General features: G+C 43.2%; 1 protein-coding gene and 1 long non-coding RNA gene across 8 annotated transcripts in view; one reads left to right on the forward strand and one right to left on the reverse strand.

Annotated features, from left to right (window-relative positions):
* Positions 1–9,768, forward strand: part of LOC107498186 — a 31,196-nt gene extending 21,428 nt beyond the window's left edge. Inside the window, exons 2-3 of the long non-coding RNA XR_001593969.2 lie at positions 3,883–4,000; positions 9,655–9,768. This is a non-coding gene — a long non-coding RNA (uncharacterized LOC107498186). The remainder of the gene's footprint in view (positions 1–3,882; positions 4,001–9,654) is intronic.
* Positions 6,503–21,955, reverse strand: part of PTPRM (protein tyrosine phosphatase receptor type M) — a 691,775-nt gene continuing 676,322 nt past the window's right edge. For 6 of the 7 annotated variants that reach the window (XM_016120972.2, XM_036229038.1, XM_016120973.2 and 3 more), the window contains 3 exons: positions 21,268–21,431; positions 15,382–15,517; positions 6,503–7,247 (listed from right to left, as the gene is read on the reverse strand). In XM_016120972.2, the coding sequence (XP_015976458.1) occupies positions 7,194–7,247; positions 15,382–15,517; positions 21,268–21,431 (354 nt within the window). In that variant the 3' untranslated portion in view covers positions 6,503–7,193. The remainder of the gene's footprint in view (positions 7,248–15,381; positions 15,518–21,267; positions 21,432–21,955) is intronic. The other variant, XM_016120971.2, reaches the window with a different exon arrangement.

Below are 21,955 nucleotides of genomic sequence, written 5' to 3' on the forward strand. Positions count from 1 at the left end.
AGGCCCAGTTGGATGAATGCACAAGAGACAGACAGGAGTATGAAATAGCAGGCACCAACTTTATTGTGTGAAGCAAGCTTCTATTGGGGAGTGCAGTCTATTGCATGGAGCATGCAGTCTTGTGAGCACTTCCCCTGCTCCCCTTTCTTGTGCTCCCCTTCTGCTCTCCCCTTCTGCTCTCTCATTCTTGTCTCCTTCTGCTCTCCAGAAGACTGCATGGCTCCTCACATAGCAGAGTACAAAAGTGGCATTCAGCCACGCATGCGTGATACAAAAAGCTGAAGTATTTTTACATATTTTCTAAGTTTGGGGTCCTATTCCTAGCTGCAGGCCTGCATCGCAGCCAGAACTTGGACCAGCCAGACCTTGGGCCAGTCAGGCCTTGGATCAGCCAGGCCTTGAATAACAGCCAGAGCTTGGGCCAGTCAGGCCTTGGACCAGCCAGGCTTTGAATAACAGCCAGACCTTGGGCCAGTCAGGCCTGGCACCCACAGAGGTTCCTGGGAGAGGCTAAGCTGAGTACTAAGGCTGGCTGCTACTATCTCTGGGCTTGGGGCTGCTCAGCAAGAGGTATAGGGCACACTGAAGCCAGATGCTGCTTGTCTGCACCTTGTGAAGCTTTGAGAGATTTTAGGAAAGTCCATAGCATGAGCCAAGACAGGCCATTTGTATGGAAAAGCCACTGGAAGCAGATTGGGTCCGCCTGGATGTTGGGTGGAGTGCAGTCTCAGAGAGTCACCACGGTGGGGCTAAGGGTGTTAGCTAGGTCGATGGAGACTCAGATATGGAAGGCTGGGTAGAGGGAGGAGTCAACAAAGGAACAATAGCTCTGCCAGCACTCTGTCTGGGAGAAAGCTGTCCCTCCAGTCTTTGCCCTGAAACCAGATAGTTCGTTTCCTCCCCATTTGCCCCTGGCACATTTTGAACTGCTGTCCCAGCACTGGAGCTCAGAGCAAGTGAGTCTGTCAGTAAGTAAGTCCTTGCTCAGGCCCTTTAAGAGGAGCACCTGGGATTCTAGAAGCCCTCCATCTCACTCAGCCACAATTTACATTCACACCCAGAAGTTACAGTGACTTTTCTTCCCAGCACTGGATCCTTGGGCTTGAGGGGTCTGGTGTGAGGCTAGGACCCCTCACCTCTCAGGGGACAACTCCACAGCTGAGATATCCCTTCTGATTGTTATCTGCCACACATGGGTGTGGGACCAGCCTGTTCTGCATCTCCACCTCTCCTACCAGTTTCGAAGTGGTTTCTTCTTCATATCTTTATGTATAAGACTTCTGTTCAGTTAAACTTCTGGTGATTCTCAGTGATGATTATTCTGTAATTTTGAGGTGGTGTGGTCGTAAAGGGAGGTGAGCCTAGCTTTTATCTGCTCTGTCATCTTGATTGGAAGCCGTGTTCAGTACTTTAAATTGTTGCTCTACTATCTTCTGGCTTGCATTATGCCCCAAAAGAAGTTTTCTGTAATTTTTATCTTTCTCTGCACACGGTGTGTTTTTCTATGGCTGCTTTCAAGATTTTCTCTTTGTCATTGGTTTTAAGCAACTCAATTGTGATATGTCTTGGTGTAGTTTTCTTCATGTGTCTGCTGCTTGAGGTTTATTTGGCTTCTTAGATCTGTATATTTATAATTTCAATTATTTTTGGAAATTTTTGGTCATTATTTCTTCAAATATTTTTCCCCCATTTTGGGGAAACTCCAACAGTTCTCTTTTTGTTTTTGTTTGATCTTTTCTCTCTGTTTTATTTTGAATGATTTCTATTAATACCTTCAAGTTCACTAATTTTTTTTCTTCTGCAGTCTAAGGTGATGTTAACTCCATCTAGTATACATTTTTTAATCTCAAGCTTTGTAGTTTTCATCTTTTGAAGTTCTATTTGGGTTTTTAAAATGTATTCTATATCTTTGCTTAAATATGCTAAATCTTTTTTCTAACTTCTTATCATCTGGAACACAGTTATAAAATAACTGTTTTTAATGTGCTTGTCTAGTAAAGCTATCATCCATGTTATTTCTAGATCAGTTTCAATTGATTGATTTTTCCCCCTCATTTTTTGTCATATTTTTCCTGCTTCTTTGTATGCCTGATAATTTTAGATTGGATTTCAGACATTGTTAATTTTATTTTCTTGAGTGCTGGATATTTTTGTAGTCCTATAAATGTTCTTGAGTTTTGTTCTATGATGCAGTCAAATTACTTGGAAACAGTTTGATCCTTTCAGTTACTGCTTTGTAAGTCAGGCCCACAGCTGTGTTTGCCCCACTTACTGAGGCAAAACCTTTTTTTTTTTTTTTTTTTTTTTTTTTTTTTTTTTTATCCAATGAGAATAGGAACTATTCTGTCCCTGTGTGAACTATGAGTATTGTTCTAATCTTTTTGGGTGGTTCTTTCCTTGGTCTCAAGTAATTTTCTTACATGTTTGTCTTGATCAGTACTTAGCTGAAGACTTGAGGGAGACAGTTTACACACCTTCAGAACTCCTCTATGCAACCCTCTCATCTCTGCTACTCAACTCCGCAAACTCTAGCCACTTTGGCTTTTTCAAACTCTCAGCTCAAATAAGGGAACTCTCATTTCAAATCAGGGAGACCACTGGGCTCTGGCTGGATTTCCTCTTCCTGCACCCGTGGTCTGGAAATCTCTCCCGGCTGCAAGCTGGGGCAATCCTAGGGTTCACCTAATTTGTTTCCTGTTTCCTTCATTACTTGATGTCAATGTCTTAAAATTCATTTTTTTTAAAAAACTTATCCCGAGGTTTTTTAGTTGTTTAAGTTAGGAGGATAAATCTGGTCTTTGTTACTCTAGCTTATCTGAGATTAGCAGTCACTCAGAGAATGGACTGGAAGTTGTTTATAAATTCAAAGAACAAGGATGGCAGAAATAAGGCAAACCGAAAGACAGCAGCCGAAAAAGTTGGGGTCAGAATTGGGCATATTTATTTAAGATTACAGAGGGGAGGCAGTTCAAGAGAACAAGCTGCAGGGTGTGGCCATCAGTTAGCTCAAAGGAAGTATGAAAGGCAGTCCTTGAAACCGAAGAAGTATTTGGAATGTAGAAGAATGAGTTATCTCCTCTTGACAGAGTTTCAGAGGAGGCCATTTCCTTGGGAGTAGGAGAAAGGGAGCCTTATGTTAATTAAGGCTGTGGGGGAGGTTTATTTACAACTGAACAAATGTTCCCTAGGGCAGAGTAAAAATGACTGGTGGTAAAGACAGCAGAAGCTGGGAGGATAAAAATGTATAGCAGTATGGCGAGGACAGCATAGGAGGGGAGTGAGCCTTAACTGACAGGCTAAGCATTCCAGGGGTAGGATTTGATATGTATGTTCCGGCTGATCAACCTGTACAAGCTGAGGTGCCAGGTGATGTGGGAGGTCTGAAGCAGGCTGGCGGGTGGTCACTAACCTACCAGATGGCCACTAATTATGTGTCTGTGTTGCTGCAGGTTTGAGGTTCCGGGGTAAGGGGTACAAGGATCGGGCAATTGGAAGAAAATGTGGGGAGCCGTAGGCAATTGCAGCATAGCTCTTTATTTCAGCAAGGGCATAGCCAGCCTCGCAGGGCAGTGATGGCTTGTTATACACAAGTTAAACAATAGTGGCATGCTACCAAGTTACAGAGGCCGCACATGTGCACCCGGCACATGGTTCCATAAGGGGAGAAGTACTGAGTCATTTCCGCTTGGAAGTTGCTAAGGGTGTCGGGAGGGAGCCTGACTGCAGCCATCTTTCTTTCTCCTCATGGTGCCCCTTGTGTATTTCCTCCCACATTGAATAGGAATGACTTTTGTAACCAATAGGATGTTGTGAAAATGACAGAGTGTATCTTCTAAGGGTTAGGTCTTAAAAAAATGGTGGCTTCTGCCTTGTTCTTTCTAGGATTGCTGAGAGAAGTCAGCCATCATGCTATGAAGATACTTAAGTGGCTAGAGAGGTCCACACTGGCAGGAAATGAGCCCTATTACCAACTTCTAGCACCAACTTGACAGGCGTTAAAGTAAGTCATCTTGGAAATATATTCTCCAGCCACAGTCTCAGATGATGGCAGCCCTGACCTAACATTTTGATAGTCACTGCATGAATGGCCATCAAGCCAGAATCATCTAGCTAAGCCACTCCTAAATTTTTGACCCATAGAAACTGCATACAATAATAAATTCTTATAGGTGTTTTTAGCATTTAAAATTTGGGGCAATTTGTTATTTAGCAGTAGATAACTAATACTGATTTTGACACCTGAAATTGAATGTCTTGACAAAACCTGTTTTAGATGTGGATTTGGATCTAGATTGTGAACAGGAGACTGAGGAGAACACTGGTGGGCAGCTCACACATGTCATCCTGGTGGCTTGCCTTGCTGGCACGGGCAGCAGCTGGGCCCATAGCTGACCACTTTCTGAGTATAAAAATCATACAGCTGCCACTTCCTTTTGCCCTCTATATCTTGCATAAAATGATCTCTGGGGCACACCTATCAGAAATACAGAGAGAGTGGAATCCTGGGATATGTAGTTCAGTGACCTCCAAATTGACATATTGCAAATCCATCATAGTACTCAAATAAAATACTGTTAAGAAGTCATCTTTGAGAAAGATTATGTCAGGAAGTCAGGGGACAGGATTATTTGGTTTTCATAGCAGTGATGGGCTTGGTAGTGTCTGGGAGGTTGAGGATGCTGCAATGGAGGGGAACCCAGAGTACTGAGAGAAGACGGAAGAGACACTCAACCAAAAGATCGGTTTCCTTTGTTTGCAAGGGGCAGAGAGTTTCTCTGTGTATTGAAAAATAATGAGAATCTCAACCATGCTGCAAGGCCTCGTGAAAAATCAGAAAAAGCCACAAAATGTCACTTCTCTTCTATCACCATTTCTGCTAAGACGTGAAACCACGCGAAAGCAATAAAAATCCAAGAGCTCTAAAAGCTGAGAGGAAACTATTGGCTTCAATGTGAGATAGGGGTGGTTGATAATATAGGAATTGACTAGAAATGGGTTGCATTGTCAGACTCAAGGTCACTTCAATGGCATGCTAAAATGGCTTCTTTTTCACCCCAGCTAAGGAAATGAAGAACAGAGCCATGACTGGGTAGAGGAGAACCAGGAGTGCCTAGGGGGCATACAATGATGTAACCTTTCATATGCATTCATCCCTACAAAGAGGTTCTCAGTAGCAGTTTTTAATATTTTAGGAGCTTATCAAAGAGAACTGGGTGAGGACGGTGAGAGGCCACTGTCCTTGGAGGAACCTGAGCTGCAAATTATCTTGTGCAGATTCAGGTCAGAGCTGGCCAGCAATTCCTGGGTGTGTGAGTTCCACTCACTCTGGGAAGAAATCGAGGAAGAGGTCAGGGCTGTAGGGAAGGGGGTGGGGCTGGGAAACTGATATCAGTCAGGGAGGTGTGGCTGTACTCAGCAGAGGGAAGTGGTGCAGGCCTAAGGCGCAGATGTAGATTTCAGTCCCCTCGATTGACAACCTCCACTCTTGTTATCTTTGGTCACCAAGATCTCTAGAAAGGGCAGGAATATCACCCTTGAGAGTCCAAATTTTCCAGAGTAGGTGATAGGCCTGTCTCCCTATCTCAGCAGGAGTGGTATTTGCTGCACCCCGCATTGTAACAAGGGTACCTGTGCTTTTGCTGTTGTCCCTCCACCTCCTGGCCTCTGGAGGCACTTGGCACTGACCAGCTGGGATGACTTTGAGTTACCTAATTTCTTCTAACCAGATCCTCTCTAGCTGTAAGATGGCTCCGTAGCTGTACCCAGATCACACTGTCTCAGGGAAGATCTGCTGCCACTTGGGAAAGCACCCAGCACAGAACTGGTGTTTGATAAAGGTTTGTCTCCATCATTCAACATAGTGTGGAACTCAATTTAAACTGATAAGACCATTGGAATAGCATCCTTCTTCAGCGGTCAAGCAGAGCCCTCGAGGGAGCAGAGCACGCTGGCCTGCCGTGATTTCCCTCCCTAGGAACTGTTTAGCTTTGTGTGCTGTCTAAATGCTCTCTGACCCTATAACCCTTTAAAAAGTGTTCTCTCAGTGTTTTGGGATTGAATGAGGCTTGGAGAGGACAGGTATACCCCTGCTGAATGAGGTGAAAGAAAGGGAAGGTAGCTCTCATGGGTCAGAACGTCACTGCCTGGCTGTCCCCCCAACGCTCTCTGTAACAGCCTGCCGACCAGGGGAGAATTCACCGCCTAGGCAGACTTTGTGGCTTGTGTTTCTTCAGCACCAGGATGGGCCTACGTTTCTTACTGACAAAAGTTCTGTCTCAAAAATGTCAACTCTATCTGTTCTGGGTCAATAGACCCCAGGTACAATCTCTCTGTCAGTGACCTGGAATGACCAGAGCTGCCTCCACTGCCTGGACACTGGGACACTAGGAATTAACCACACTGGTCACTGGTCTTCATTTATTAAGTTGAGAATTCACACATGGTAACGTCATACAGCAAATCGTTTCCTGGGCTTAATAAAAATGACTGTCACTCACTGTGCTTCACAAAAATTTCTTTTAATGAATAAATAATTTGATGAAATCAAAAATATTTACAATATAAACAAATGGAAAAGCTTTGGATCTGTGGATCTGATGGTTGAGCTTCGCAGTTTTGAACTGAATTCCTCTCAAGCTTTTCCCTTGGAAACAATACAAATCTGATAGAAACAACAACTCATACAACATATCTTTGTTCATTATACATTTACCTGTTAGTCTTGGAAAGCTACATAAACTTATATTATGCAACATGTTAAAATACAAATATTAACTAAAATAATATATTATCATAATGCCAGGTAGCATTCTCCACAGAACAAAAATGTACACTCAGATGTAACAATAACAAAGATTCACGGGCCACAAAATAATACCCCAAAGGTACAAATTCCTTCATAAGAATATAATTGTGCTCTTCAATTTACCAGACATCTACGCTGTGCTAACAAGCAGATGCCCAGGGATACAGCACTGGACAACTGTGTGCTGTGTGTGTGTTTCTGTCAGCAGCAGCTTTACTGGGAATTGGGCAGTGCAAGCAGTTTTATATACTTTCTTGGGCTCTTAAAAAGAGCCAATTATGCAAAGCAAAGTAAGCATATTGAGAAGTCTTGATCTCATCTACACAAATGCCATGGAACATCGTGGCTTTGTGGGATGAAAGGGTTCGTCTGCAGAGCTGTGATGCTGTCAGCCAGAATTCAAGTATTCCAGGGCCACTTCATAGCAGAACTTGTACTGATCCTGGAAAACAGAAGGGAAAAAAATGTCAGCTCTATAATATCTAAATGCCATTTCTACTAAAGCAATCATGCCAGATTAGGGGTTTAATTGGAAGAAATCACAGTAAGAAAAATTTGATTCCGCGATGAATCAGAATCATGGTTCTGAACCACAAACGTACCCATTGTTTGTAGATATTCCCCTCAAGGTCTGATGAAAGGTTTTTTGATAGCTACATTCACTAGAATTTCTGGAAGGTTTTAGACAACTGGAACACACACACACACACACACACACTTTTGTCCACACATAAATGTTTACCTGTAGGTCAATATCCTGAGAACAAAATATGTGAAAATCAAGAGGTATAAGAATAATGAGGGCTGGAGGAAATGCCTTCATGAGCTACTCATATAAGGCCTTCTGGAAATACATGTGTCTTCACTCCTGGCCCCGCTTTACTTCTGATTTTTGGTCAGCAGGGTTTCCTCCATTTGACGAGCAATTTCTAAGCACCAAACACCTTGACCTTGTCCTTGACTTGGAGAAGTCCATGTTCTAACGAGGAGAATGAGACAAGTAACCCAAGACAACCCATGAGGCAGAGCTGAGCAGAGTCCATGAATGGTCCTCTTATATGGGTGTGGTGAAAAAGACTGTGGAACTTCTTAAGGAAGATCTAAAAAGAGGTAGCAAATAATGGAAGAGAGAGCACAAACAGGGGGAGCTGGAGTAGGTGATAATGTGCCTTGGTTTCCCTAGGATGAAACTGGTTTATGCCTTTGTCCTGGCAGAAGTATAAGTAGTGTACTTTCACTTTGAAAAGGGTCCTGGTTTGAATGATAAAATATATGGTAACCCTCACTGGGGTTAAAACAGGCATTCCAGGCAGAGGCACAGAGAGGAAATGTGTTATACTCTCTGGGAACTACATACCAGATTTTAATTAGGCAGTGACTTCATTTTTCTTGAGCAGATTTCTCATATTATGAACCTGGGCCTGAGCAAGCCCCTCTGAAGTCCTGGTCCACTCAGGGGGGTCACAGGTGGCAGGGAAGGGCATTCTGCATGTGTTTGTGCACTGTTAATGGATGTTCACCTGGGTGTGGCCGCCAAAGCAACCAGAGGGACAAAGGGGTGAGGACACCTCCATCTGCCACCTGGCAGCAGCCCAGTGTCTGGGGCAGAGGGGCTCGGCAACTGTGAGGCTCTCTTCCCACCAGGTAAGAGACAAGCTTCCGTGAGTGTGAGAGTCAGCACCTCTCTCTCCTCACCAAACACAAGGGCCACAACCAAGGAGTCAGATCTTTTACTTTCTGTTTGCCAAATTAATTAAAAGCAAATTTCTCCTTTGTCCTTTTTTTTGGATATGTGCTTCCTGATTTCCTTTTCTTCACCTATTATTCATTCTCTAAATGCCACTACGCTAAGCTATTTATTTGAAGAGAAGAGCCATAGCTTATCTGTCTGTGTATAACACTGCAGTCTTTGGCACAGAACCTGACACATAGTTGAGGGGAGTCAAATGTTGGTCCTACATGTAAATGATAACAAAGGGTTTAGCAGCATTTGATTCAACCTAATAAACTTTTAATGCTAGATACTAGGGGTTTCAAGATACAGCCTCAGTCCTCAGATAAGCTTATAATCTAGAGATGAAAACAGAAAGATCGTTTCAATATATGGAGGATGCCACAAGCTCAAACACCAAGAGCAGTAATGTCCACCAGGATGGCTGAAACAAACAGACAAACAATAACAAGTGTTGGTGAGGATGTGGAGAAACTGGAACCCTCATCCATTGCTGGTGGAAACGTAAAATGGTACAGCCACTTTGGAAAACAGTCTGGCAGTTCCTCAAAAGGTTAAACAGACTTTTCCCTATAACCCAGCAATTCGACTCATGGGTATATGTCCAAGAGAACTGAAGATAATATCTACACAAAAACTTTCTGACTTACATTCTAGGATTTTTTTTATTTCAGAATTTGATACTTTTATTTTCAGAAAAGTTAAAATAAATCACTTGAATTTCAAAATTCTGATGTTGTCAGATCACTGAGCATATTGCTTATGAAGTGCTTCAATCATTTCTCTTGTGTGTGTGTGTGTGTGTGTGTGTGTGTGTGTCACAGAGACTTTTTTTCCATGGAAATCCAATTCTCTATTAGATAAACATGATTTTGCACAAACCTAATTGTGCAACTAATTTCGGTGCTTACTATGAACCCTCCTTTGAACATAAGAAAATGTTAAAATTCCATTTAGTGGGAAATGTGGTTGCTGGCCTCAGGCCACAACACAGTCGAGGGAGCCCCACGGGTGTTTCAGGCCTCGCTGCCAAGGGGCTGCTCTGCTGGAAGGCAATGAGGTCGCAGGCCTAGCTATCATTTTCAAAATGAATTCTCTCTCATCTGATCTCTCCTAGGCAAGCTATCATTCTGTGATGACTGGTTTCTGAATCGGAAAAAGAAGAGGAATGAGAAGGATAATCATAAATTGTCGCATCCCCTCCCCCATGCATCTCGGAAATGCCTGAAATCTTCCTACATTGGAAACTGATTACGCTTGATCACCAGGTACAGATCTGTCTCTGCGATTTCTTCTCAACTCACTTGGTTTTGAATTGTATAATTAAGCCACATGAGCAATCCCTGTGCTTCAGGGGCAAAAAAAAAAAAAAAAAAAAAAAAAAGAACAAAAAATGAAAAAGAAAATGAAAGAAAAAAAAAGAAAAAAAACAAGAAAAAATCATGCCTTGGTCCTAAGCTCTCTCGATCTGAGGGATATCAGCTGGCCTTGGGCATGAGGAAGTGACATGAGCTGGGCTCATCCTAGTGTAGGATGGTAACCAGTGCGACCCGCTATCCTTCTCAAGGCCCCAACCCTACTTTCACTCTAGACTGTGCTTCTTGTTCCCACGAAGACGGAGAAAGCGAAATCTAAAAGGGCACCTAAAAGTGAGGTTATACTTTGAAACTCCCTGCTCACTCGGTGAGGGTCCCAAGGCCACAGCCCCAGCAGGTGGCTTGGGGAGCCTCCCTAGGGGCTCGGGCTGTGCCTCTGTCAGCACATGCTGCTTGCGTCTGAGTAACTGGTGGCCTGGCAGGTAGTCTGGCACTTCAAACACCCCATGTCACCTGCCCGAGAAGATTCAAAGAGGACTCTTCATGGCTCACCTGCAGTAGAGCTTCCCTCCGTGGTGCACCTGTGTTTTGAAACCAAGACAAGTTACACAGTGTCAGCCAGATCCTGTTCCAGAAGACCCTTCAGTATGGAAAAGATCTTGCCTGATGCCCCTACCAGGAGGGCGAAATGGTCCGCATGTGCCAATTATTATAGATGGGACTGTTGGGTTCAATGTTTCCACTCAGGCTACACTGGGTGACCAGCCACCGTGCAAAGGAGACCCCTTGACAAGACAGCTGTGTGTCTCTAACAATGGATGGAATGGGTTATCACTTTTATATTTTTAAAAATGCATGGAGAACCTTCTTCCCTCAAAGCCCCATGCATGATCTGTGCTTGGTCCCCTACTCAGACCCATTGGCGTGTAGCCAAAGCCTTCCCAAGATTCCAGAGGGCAGCCAGGAGCAGCTGCAGATGGATATGGGTCTGTGTGCAGAGAAGAAATGTCCAACCAATCAACAAATATTTACCAGGCACCTCCTTGGAGCCAGAAGCTCTGTTGGTGCTGAGGTGGGTGGCCAGCCCTTGCTTCAAGGAGATCAGAGTCTGGGGCAGGGGGTGAGCACAGGGTGTTAGCGGAGGTTACTCCAAATGCTTACTTCAGATGCAAGGACACTGACCATGGGAAGACTTAGGGAGAGTGGATGGCAGGGGCCGCTCCTCTAGGGCTCCGAGCCTCCAGGGCAGTGTGGTAGCAGCAGGGCCAGGCCCAAGGAAAGTGGAATGCCACCTTAGAGCTCCAGCCACAGCTGGTGGTGGGCGCACATCCCTGAGTCCCCACCTGAGTGCCACACCCTCCACTCCAACATGTGCACACCCCCCACCTACACATACACCTACGTTCACCCATATCCCTGCACATGCACACCCCGCTACACTCACACACCCACACCTCCACACACCTACATCCTCACCCCAACACACCCCACCTTTCAGTACTCTGTAAGTTTCATGCAAGTTTACAAGCAGCACTCTAGAGGAGCAGTTTACACACACAGTAGATGCATTGCACTGTATGCACAAGGGGAAGAACCGCAGGCCTTATAGCATATAACTTGTACAGTGTATTATATTTAGTGCACTGAAGAGGAGAGTGGGCTGAGCCTGGGAGGCCAGCACTACATTACAGGAGGGGAGATACCGGCAGGGGTCTGGTCTGAGCAGAAGGAGGGGAGGTGGGCTTGGATATGGTAGCCAACGTGGTAGGACATGGAGCCCTGTTTATCCTGCCGAACCCCATTTTTTGAACCGCCAGGGGGCCTTTACCACTCCACTGTTGGCCAAAACCAGTCCCCAGATCAACTGGGTCAGGGTCTCTGGGGTGAGCCAATGGGCTGGATTTTTTTTAAAGCTCCTATTAAAAAGAGTGGCAATTCTATAGAAATAGAGAACAAAATGGTCATTGCTAGGGGCTCGGGATGGGGGTGGGGAGGTGGTGGTGGTGGTGAGTGAAATGGATTGATACTGGTCAAGGGTACAAATTTTCAGTTATAAGAAGAACGAGTTTGAGGATGTATGTATAGCATGGTGACTACAGTTAATAACATGGCTTTATATACTTGCAAGCTGCTTAGAGTAGATAGATCTTAAGCTTTCTCTCCCCGCTCCCCACTCCTTAACTATGTGTTAATTACCTTGATCTTGGTAACTTGATCTTGGTAACTTGGATGTGATGTGATGTTCACACAACATCCCAGGGGATAATACCTATCTCTAGGCAAGCTCTGTTCCCTAAAGGCTGTTTCTCTATTAAAACAGAGCTCTGGAAACCTCAAAGGCCAAGTGAACAGGACGAGGGTGAGAGGAGAATGTTTGCTGAAGCAGCCGGTTTTCCCACAACTATCATAGTTTCAAAGAAGCTCAAATCTCAGACTGTGGGTCCTGGCCTGTCCCCTGGGACTCAGAGTTTTGATAAGGACTAGAGGCTGATTGAGGAGATGGATAACTTAAAAGCTGGACTGAAAAGGGGGTCAGGAACACATACCTCTCCCTGCTGAAAAAAATTCTATTCTTGTGTCATAAATTATTTTGCTTCCTGGCAATCAACTGGCTTTTCTCCAGAGCTCCCAAAACTAAAAAATTTGAAGAAATAAATCTTTTAGGGCCCTCTGGATCTCTCTTGACACTTCAAAACAGATGGATGAATTTTCAAACTCTGAAGCAATTTAGAAAAATCAGAGCCTCAACGGGTGGTGGAGACAGACGCGCTGACCCTCTGCACATTCATCCCACTCTGGCAGGGCGGGGTGGCAGAATTTCCATGTTCTGAATGGGAGGGCCACTGCGTGAGTCCACCTCTGCATGTGCTACATGAGTAGATGGAGTGGGGGCCAGGCCAGGGCTCTCCCGCCCCACCCCACCTGCCGCCCTGGCCGGCCAGCACGGAAGGACATTCCAAAGCTTTCCAGCATACGCTTCACCATCCTATGAAGATGCAGCTCAGCAGACTCAGCAGTCTGTGCTTTTCAGCTGCTGGTCTAACACCTTGTGCTTAGGAGAAACTCAGGTCAAATGATCTTTCATGCCCCAAAGCATTGTACCAGATCTCATCGCCCTGACGGGAATCAATTCCCTCGGCCAACATGCACACAAATGAGTACCAAACTAAACAGAAATTGTACTTATAGGCAAGAACAACAACAAAAACAAATGACAAGACCCCTTCTTTAGGAAGCTTCAAGCCCACTGCAAAGAGGGCTGTGACATTTTTTTCTCGAGTCACCAGATATTATCTTGCTAATATTCACTGTGACAGATTTATCAGACATTTTTCTTAGGAAATTGCAAAACTTTCCTATATTTCTCAGACCCTGGCCTTATCCCATAACTGATGCTGACCCTCCGAGTTCTGGGCATCCAAAGGTCCTGTTTTCTCTATTTTAATCATACATAATGGTAGAACCCTCTAAGTAGTGAGCTGGAATCAGAAGCTTCCTTCTGGTCCAACCACCCAGGTGCCCATTCATTCCATGAAGAATCACCCTGTCTCACGGCTGGCACTACTGATTTGGAAAAAGCCACGTTGTTTCTGTCCATAAAAATTTGTGAATGATGAAAGCTGCAGTCAGAGCCATTCGAGGAAAGGCCGCACTGAGAGGGAAATGACATTTTAAAATCAAGGTAGCTTTGCTCTGGTACCAACCAAAGTTTGGAAGCCACACATCTTCTGTCCATGAACCAGGGAGCTCAAAGGAACTCATAGTCAGAACATTTTAACTTACGCATTTGTTTTCATCCTCTGCCAGCCTTCTTTATCTGTCTTAAACTTAGGCCACCTCTGACTGCTCAACTGCCCTTTCCCAATTGCTTCCAGTCCAAGAGACTAAGAATTCTGAGGTGGCAGAACACTTTAAAATTCATGGTGGGTCCTAGGCAGTGAGACAGCTCTCTGCCTCTGGGAGGGGCTGGTTCTAGAAACCGAGGAACACACCCGTCAGCCTTTCACCCATCCACATGAATTCTGTGACATGTGAAAGGTGCTTAAAGTGGTGGCTGGCACATATTAAGCACCGTATGAATACCAGCTGCTAGCTGCCACCTCCTCGGCATCCAATGCTGCACATAACTTCCTCAGGTGGGCTGCGGGCTGCATGATGCCCTATGGACACCTGCATTATCAAGAACCACCTTTCTCACCTCTGCAGTTTTCCAAACACTCTCACATACATCAGCACATGGGATCACTTCAATAAACCAATATTATCCCTAGTTTATACAACTCAGGCCCAAGAAAGTTAAGCGCCTTATCCAAGGGAACATAAACTGCCAAGTTAACTTGTCTGTGGCCAGAACTTGAATTAGAGGCAGAGCTGAGACTACAGTTTGGGTTTTCACCAGCTTCTCTGGGGCAGGGAAAAGGAGGCAGTCATCTGGGGGGTAGGGATTTTTATCCTCAGAAGCCTATGTCATAACTGCTGACGGCTGTGTGAGTCTGCACCTGGCCGAACAGGCCCTCCTTCACCAAATCCCTGGCCAGCACCACGCTTCTTGGAAGTAGGACAACTTGTCAAACATGAAACATATCTGGGGGAAAACAGATGTTCCTAGAGAGTGATTTAGATGTGTTCCAGGAGTTGGTGTCGTCTGTCGCTATCATCCAGCCCCAGGTGCTGCTGTAATGACTGGGGACCACAGCGACTTCAACATGAGCTTAAATCTCAACTCGTTAGTCTCTTTATTATATTTTAAGTTTTAACCCCATTGCTGCAGTTCTGTGGCCCTGGGGACCACAGGCTTTCCGTGCCTGCTGTCAGCGGCCACCTCTTCCTCCCTCTTCCATCCCAGGACGTTCTCCCGACATTGGGATTAATCAGACGATTTGCTTTCAGATCCTTTCCCCAGTGACAGAGAAGTACAAAAACCTAATCTAAAAGCTTACTCTTTTAAGCTATTCTACTATTCTTGAGTCACAGTGGTTGGCATTTCAACAGCTCCATTAAAAAAAAAAAAAGAGTTTCATGAAATACTAAGAAAATAATTGTACGCAGTCCTTTGTTTCTCAACTCCTCTAATCCTTTTCTCAGCTATGGCCACCATAATTAAGTGCAATATTCTGAATGTCAAACTAAAATTCACAGCTTTGATAAATATTAGGTGATTAAGCTATTTATAAAATATATAATTTGAAAATCTGGCATTTCACGTGCTATGATTATTTCTTCTCCACAAAGACTACATGCTTAAGTCACATGGATGGCACTGCCAAGAACAGAAATTAATAAGGATGTTCACTTGTGAGTTTCAACTATTTGCACATTTCACATGCGTTTAGATAAAGTCTCCTTGTGACAGATCAAAGAAAAAGGAAGAGGGGGAAAAACCTTTGTAAGTGAAGTGATTACATTACGCTTTTGAAAATGAGTCTCTTCCTCCGTGAATCAGTTACACCACAAATCTCTGAGATGGTGTGGAGTCTTCTGCTAAGCGAGGAAAATGCCCCATTTAGCAGGACAGGGGGAGCACCTACCAGGAGATCTACCATGTTGGGCTTGTTGTTCCTCAGCGTTTTCACAGCGTGGAAGACGTCGACAGTCCTCTGGTGCCGGAGCATCTCGCAGACAATGCTGATGGCACAGAAGGTCCCGCTGCGGCCGCCCCCGTTCCTGTCAGAAGAGAGAAATCAGATGGTTGGGCTATGTTTGGCTTTACATTGCGCTGTATGGCGCACGCGATCTTGTAGAAGTGCTGCCAAAACCCGAGGGAACCGGTGCGGGTGCAGGGCTCGGAGCGGAGTTCTCCACCTGGGCCAGTCCTTCTAATTAGAGGGTGCGGAGCCAACGCACTTCAGGCTGGGCCGGAATTCACCTGCTTGGAGGCGATGCGAACTTGGCACATCTTTCTCTCCCAGGTTCACCTCAGCCCTGGACTATGTAATTTAAAGGAGCACCTTATCAATTTTATAGATATAGTAATCGAGAGAGCCCACCTCGAAAAATTTATAATGAACAAACACCTCATTTGGTGTTTGCCAGGTAAACTGAAGAGGAAGGTGGGTTCTGTTCAAAGTAGGACTTGGCCTTAAAAAAAATCCATTTAGAACTTCATTATTTATCTCTAAAACATAAGGGCTCTTTTTATATAATTAAAAAAAAATTGAACTGAGTTTAGACATATACGATCCCTGCAAAAATAGCAAAGAGTGTTGTGTACCCACCTTCCCCTACTGTCAACTTCTTACATGACCATAGTACATGTTCAAAACCAGGAAATTTACACGGCTACAAAACTATTACCTAAATTACAGATGTCAAATGTCACCATTTTTTTTCATGAATGTCCTTTTTCTGATCCAGGATCCAATCCAGAATTCCGCCTTGCAAATAGCTGTCGCATCTCCTTAGAGACAACTCCAATCGGTGAAAGGTCCTCAGTCTTTCCTTGTCTTTCTTGACTTTGACATTTTCGAAGAGTACTGGTCAGTTATTTTGTGTAATACAAAATATTGTAGATATTTTGCCATGATCCCTATGCATATTTTGAGAAGTGACTATAATAAAATATGAATTGAAGAATGTCCCTTCATTTAAATTTGTCTGATGTTTTCTCATGATTGGAAATAAGGTTATACATTTTGGCAAGAAAATCACAAAAGGGTTGTTGGGTCCTTCAAGGGGTTCATGCTATTGAACTTACTGCTGGTGACATTAACCTTGATCACTTACTAAGATGGTGAGTGTATGGCAGATCTTTTCATTGTGTAGATGTTACCTTTCTCTCTGTGGTTAATACACAGTATGGAAAAGATACTTTGAGATTATGCAAATTTCTTGTTTCTCCTCAAAGTTTCGCCCACTGATTTTAGCATCCATTAGTGAATTGTCTGTAACGATGATCACTGTGTTGTTTGCCTGATTTTCTACTTCCCTCTCTCTTTCAGCATTCTATAAGAGAGCTGTCTCTTTCTCCCCCATTTAAAAAAAAATTGCTTGTTTGCTTATTTACTTTATTATTTATGTCAGTTTAGACTTATAGATATTAGCCTTATTTTATGAACTAAAATCCAAGAGTATCGATATTTGTTGCTGAAGTTGTTCTGGCTTCAGCCATTAGGAGCTCCAGTAGGCTGGTTCCAGTGCTCTTCTGAGCATCTTTTTTTGAGCACGTCCTTACTTTCTGGAACCACGAGATGTTCCAGACTCATCCTGTACCAGCTCTGGAATTAACCACTTCTCCAAGGAGCTGGGGATCTTTTTTAAAAATAAACACAATATCATTATCACACCTAAAATAATTAAATATTACTGTTTTAATATAATTGAATTTCTAGTCACTGTTCAAATTTCCCAGATTGTTTCAGACATTTAAAGTTGTCTTTTTCAAATCCATATCCAAGAAAAGTCCATATATCCATATATTGCTTTTGGTTGAAATATCTTTCAAATTTATTTTAATTTATAGGTGCTTCTTTGCTCATTTTTTTCTTGGCAACTTATTTAGGGAAGAAATAGGTTAATTTTCCTGTATAGAGCTCCATATTCTGCATTGTTTTCACTGACTGTGTCTCTGAATTATTTAACATGTTGCTCTCTAATCCTGTATTTTCTGTAAATTGGAAGTTAGCTCCAGAGTTTCATACAATTTTTTTTTTTGGATGAAGATAACTTATAAGTTTACCTTCATTAGGAAGCAGGCACAGATACCAAGTTGCTCTTTGTTTTGTGATTTTAAGATTAATCACTGTGTTCAAATGCCAGCTTGACCAGCCCATTAAGTTCCTGATCAGTTTTAAATAAAGTATAAAATACTGACAATTAAGTCCATACACAGTAAGTATATATCTGTTAATTTTTATAAATGCATATGCCATGTAACAACCGGACAAAACTACAGACAATGATCAGCACCCTAGACTCCCCTTACTCCTGCCTCATCAATACCATCAATACTCCAAAGATAATCTGTTCTTACTTCTAGCATCATAAATTTCTTTTGTCTGTTTTTGAATTTTGAATAAATGAAATCATATAGTATGTACTCTTTTGAATATTGCTTATTTCACTTAATATTATCTGTGTGAGAATAATCCATGTTATATCAGTAGTTTATTCTTTTATGTGCTGAGAATAATTCCATTGAATGGATATACTACTGTATAATTTATTTATCTAACAGCTGATGAATGTTTAGGCTGTTTCTAGTTTCCGATTTTATGAGTAAACCTCCTATGAACATGTCTCGTGGTGCATACACGACTCATTTCTGTAGTCACATTCCTAGGAGAAGAGCTCAGAGAATGTATTTATACTTTAGCAGATGCCATCAACAGTTCCACAATGGCTGTAGCATATTTACCTCCTAACAGCTGTGTACAGGAATTCTCGTTACTAGACACTCTCACCAACACTTGGCATTATCATTTGTGTGTCTTCTAAATTTCAGCCATTCTGGTGAGTATGCAGTAGCATCTGAATCTGGTTTTAATGTGTATTTTCCAGAAAACTAATGGTGCTAATGACCTTTTCCTATGCTTATTGGCTATTTGGATATTCTTTTTTTTTTTTTTTTTTTTTTTTTATAAAAAAAAATGAAGTTCTCATCAAGCATTCTGCCCAAACAGTTGGGTTGTCTATCTTTTCCCCATTGACTTGCAGTAGTTCTTAGGCATTCTGGCTCTGAGTCCTTTGTCAGATGCATGCATCACAAAACTCTTCCTGAAGCTCTGTCTTGCTTTTTCATTCTCACTGGTATCTTTTGATAAACTGAAATGCTTAACATCAATGAAATCCAACTTATCAATATTTCCTTCATAGCTAGTGTTCTGTGCCTTGTGTCATATATCTTTGGTTACCTCATGGTCATGAAGATTTTCTAGAAGCTTTGTTGCTTTCCTTTTCACACTTTGGCCTGTAATTCACCTGGAAATGATTGCTGTGTGTAGTGTGTGGAGGGTCGCCAGGCATGCAGGCACTTTGCCCACTGCCCTGCAGTAGCTGTGCTGCTGTGGGACCTTTGTTGTAAATCAGGTGACCCTGAGGTGTGGCTCGGCTCCTGGATTTTCTCTTCTGCTCCCTTCGTCTACTTTCTGTCTTTGCACTGACACCACACTGCTTTCCCCCAATTAGCATTTCGCCTCTGCTTTCGGCGGCTGTCAGGGACTGTTGTCTACATCCATTATTTTCATCAAAAATTGCAAAATGGTGACGTCTTACATTTCTTCTGGTTTTATTAGCTGGAAGACATATCTAAAGAACAAATCCCCTATTTGCTTATTGTGAGTACAGGTGGCTCAAGGAACCATTCAATTCACAGCACCTGGAGGTTTGTCTTTGGCAGGGATGCTCCGCCCATAGCCATTAGGTGGCGCTATGCTATGCTAAATACGATGTTCTTACTTAAGTGAATAGCAGGGAGCTGTCCTGGTTCAAAGCATTCTTTCCTGGCTTATAGTGGAGAATACCAATTTAACCTAACTTAGTGTCTCACAACCAAAAAGTCTTAGATTTAGATTTATAAGTCTAAACAACAATAAACATCCTCACCAGGCCTGGGTTTCATGCCCACCTAATGCCAAGGGAACAAGGCAGCACCAAGGGAACCACAAGGACTTTACGATGGGGGAGAATGGTCCTCCCCACTGCCCCCGGCACCCCCCCCCCGCCCCCCCACCAAATCGTGGTTCTCTCACCAGAAGAAGGGGAAAGGGTGCTGGGCCAGCAGGAGGCCAGAGACAACAGATGCCCAACAGCATCCACTACAGTTAAAGAACAGCTTGCTGCTTTAGATGTCAATGGAAAAACGACATAATTGTTTAGTCCTAGGTTCACGGCTGTGCACTGGAAGAGTGGAGTTGGTGGTTGTCTACTAGGTGCAGTGATGTAAGGGGTCTTTGTATCTTCTCAAGCCTGTCCTGGTGCCTTGACTGCCCCCATTCTGACTTAGTCTTTTGGGTTACAGCACTAGGCCACTGTAAGGAAGCTACTAATCAAAGGTGTACCATGCATTCCACTCCTAGTTCCGGATGCTGGCAGAAATGGCTATCTGTGCACTATTTTTACTTTTTCAAAAAAAAACTTGATATACTACAAATTCTAACTAAAATGTCAATTTCCCTTGCCAAGATTATATCAACTCACACTGGTGACCCTCTGATCTTAGTCTAAGCAGAGGTTATATCTGGACCTAAAGAAATAAAAATTGGGATGTGCGCTATTAATCGTTCCTTTTTGGCATTTTTTTTTTTTTTTTTTTGGTAGAGATGTTTTTAATGAACTGGGTCCATGAGAAGGAAGGGGGAAAGTAGTAAGGGAAGAGGGGTTAATAAACGGTTTTTCAGAAGACAAAGGCTTGGGACCTCTGGGTGAGAGTTAAGTGTGAGTAGGTTCGTGAGACTCTTTCCAAGGAAATAGCAGTGTCTTGGAGGATGAGACATGCTATGTTTTAACTTGTTGAGTTCTCGGCTGCCAGGGAGGCCTCCTACGGCCTGGGTGGTGGGGATGGCATTGAGTGAGATCCAGGCACAGAGCAGAGAGTAACCCAGCTTAGCCAAGCTTGCCATTTTAATTAAGGTTGGTGGACCTTGAGTAAAACTTTATTTTCCTTTCAGTTTGGGAGAGACCTCATTGCATGCGTCTAATGACACTCCAGTGAAGAGAGATGTAAACTTAATACTTTGTTTCCACAAATTCTCTAAACATCTTCCCTAACTGCCATGACTTTCTAATTGCCTGCTCCATTAAGCCAATTCCAGCTGGCTGATTAGCTACATGTCATCACCAATGAGAAAATGCAGGTGAACGTGCTTTGAAAAGCATGGCTGTCTATTCGGCAGTTCTCCATCTTGGCCATGCATTGAAATTATCTAGGAGTTTAAAAAACACTGATGGCTAGGTCCACCCCCAGCAATTTTGATTTAATTGGGTTTGGGTGTGGCTTGGGCATGGAGTTTTTTCTTTTTTAAAGCTTCTCCATGAGCAGCCAAGATTGAGAGGACTGCTCTGTAGCAGAGGTTCTCACTATGCTAAAACTGGTGGGCTAGAGATTACACTGTGGTGTGACCAAATCTCCCCAATATAGGCATTCCCATGGCAAAACAAACAAACAAACCAAAAAACAAACAAACAAACAAAACAACAAAACCCCCAACCACAACTCTCTTAAAAACCACCAGGAAAAAGAGAGTTCTTTGAAGCCTCTGACAAAATTTTCAACATAATTACCAACCAGTGTGATGGTAAGCTAGCTTTGCTGTGTGGGAGAGCCCCGACTTGTAGCATTTCTTGATTTCTGTGATGTAAATATTTCCATTATGGATGATTTCAAGTTACCAACGGTTTAGAAAATTCGACCACTTCAGAAAATTCCCCAAGGTATAAAAATTGGCTCTCAAGAGCCAGTGGGAGTATGTCACACTTACAAGCAGTGCACAACTGTGCGGCCTTCACCGCCGTTGTATTCCTCCTGCCACTTGTCCACTTGGCGAATGAGCTTCAAGAAAGAGCGCTTGGACACCGGTGTGTCCCTGTACATTGGCCAACCAAGGAACTGGAATTGCTGCACCATCCGATATCCATCTTGGGGCTAAAGAACCAAGGAGTGGAAAGAAAACAGGCATTCTTTACTTTATTGCATTCTGGTGGGCTGATTCCACCCACTTGGTCTTCTCATCAAAGCAGGGAATCACTGAAAGCGAGGCCTGCCTGCAAATAACGAAGGGAGTGTCTACGGGCCTGAGAGCTATGAGTTTTAATCTCTAGATGTTATAAAAAATAAAGTGTTTTAAATGACAAGCCAGACAAATAAAAGTAAAGCATAAGGCTCACAATTTCGCAAAAGCCAAATGAAAAGTAACACACAACACGAGCATTGCCCATATTGTGCATTAAGTAGTAAAATGGCTTTGTTTAGTTACAGGTAAATTAAAGGTAAAGGATAAATTATAATCAGATATTTTTGAGCTCAGGGTGATAAACAGACTGCACTGTGTTTCCTGTATCATACAGTTTTGGATATTGGTGTAAATCTTGCTAAGATATCAATAATTAATTCATCTTCAGTCATAATTAAAGAGACTTCTAGTACTCAAGAAAGTGTTAGAAAAAGCA

This window comes from Rousettus aegyptiacus, unplaced genomic scaffold (genome assembly GCF_014176215.1).
Source record: "Rousettus aegyptiacus isolate mRouAeg1 unplaced genomic scaffold, mRouAeg1.p scaffold_m13_p_12, whole genome shotgun sequence".
In the NCBI taxonomy this organism is placed as follows: domain Eukaryota; kingdom Metazoa; phylum Chordata; class Mammalia; order Chiroptera; family Pteropodidae; genus Rousettus; species Rousettus aegyptiacus.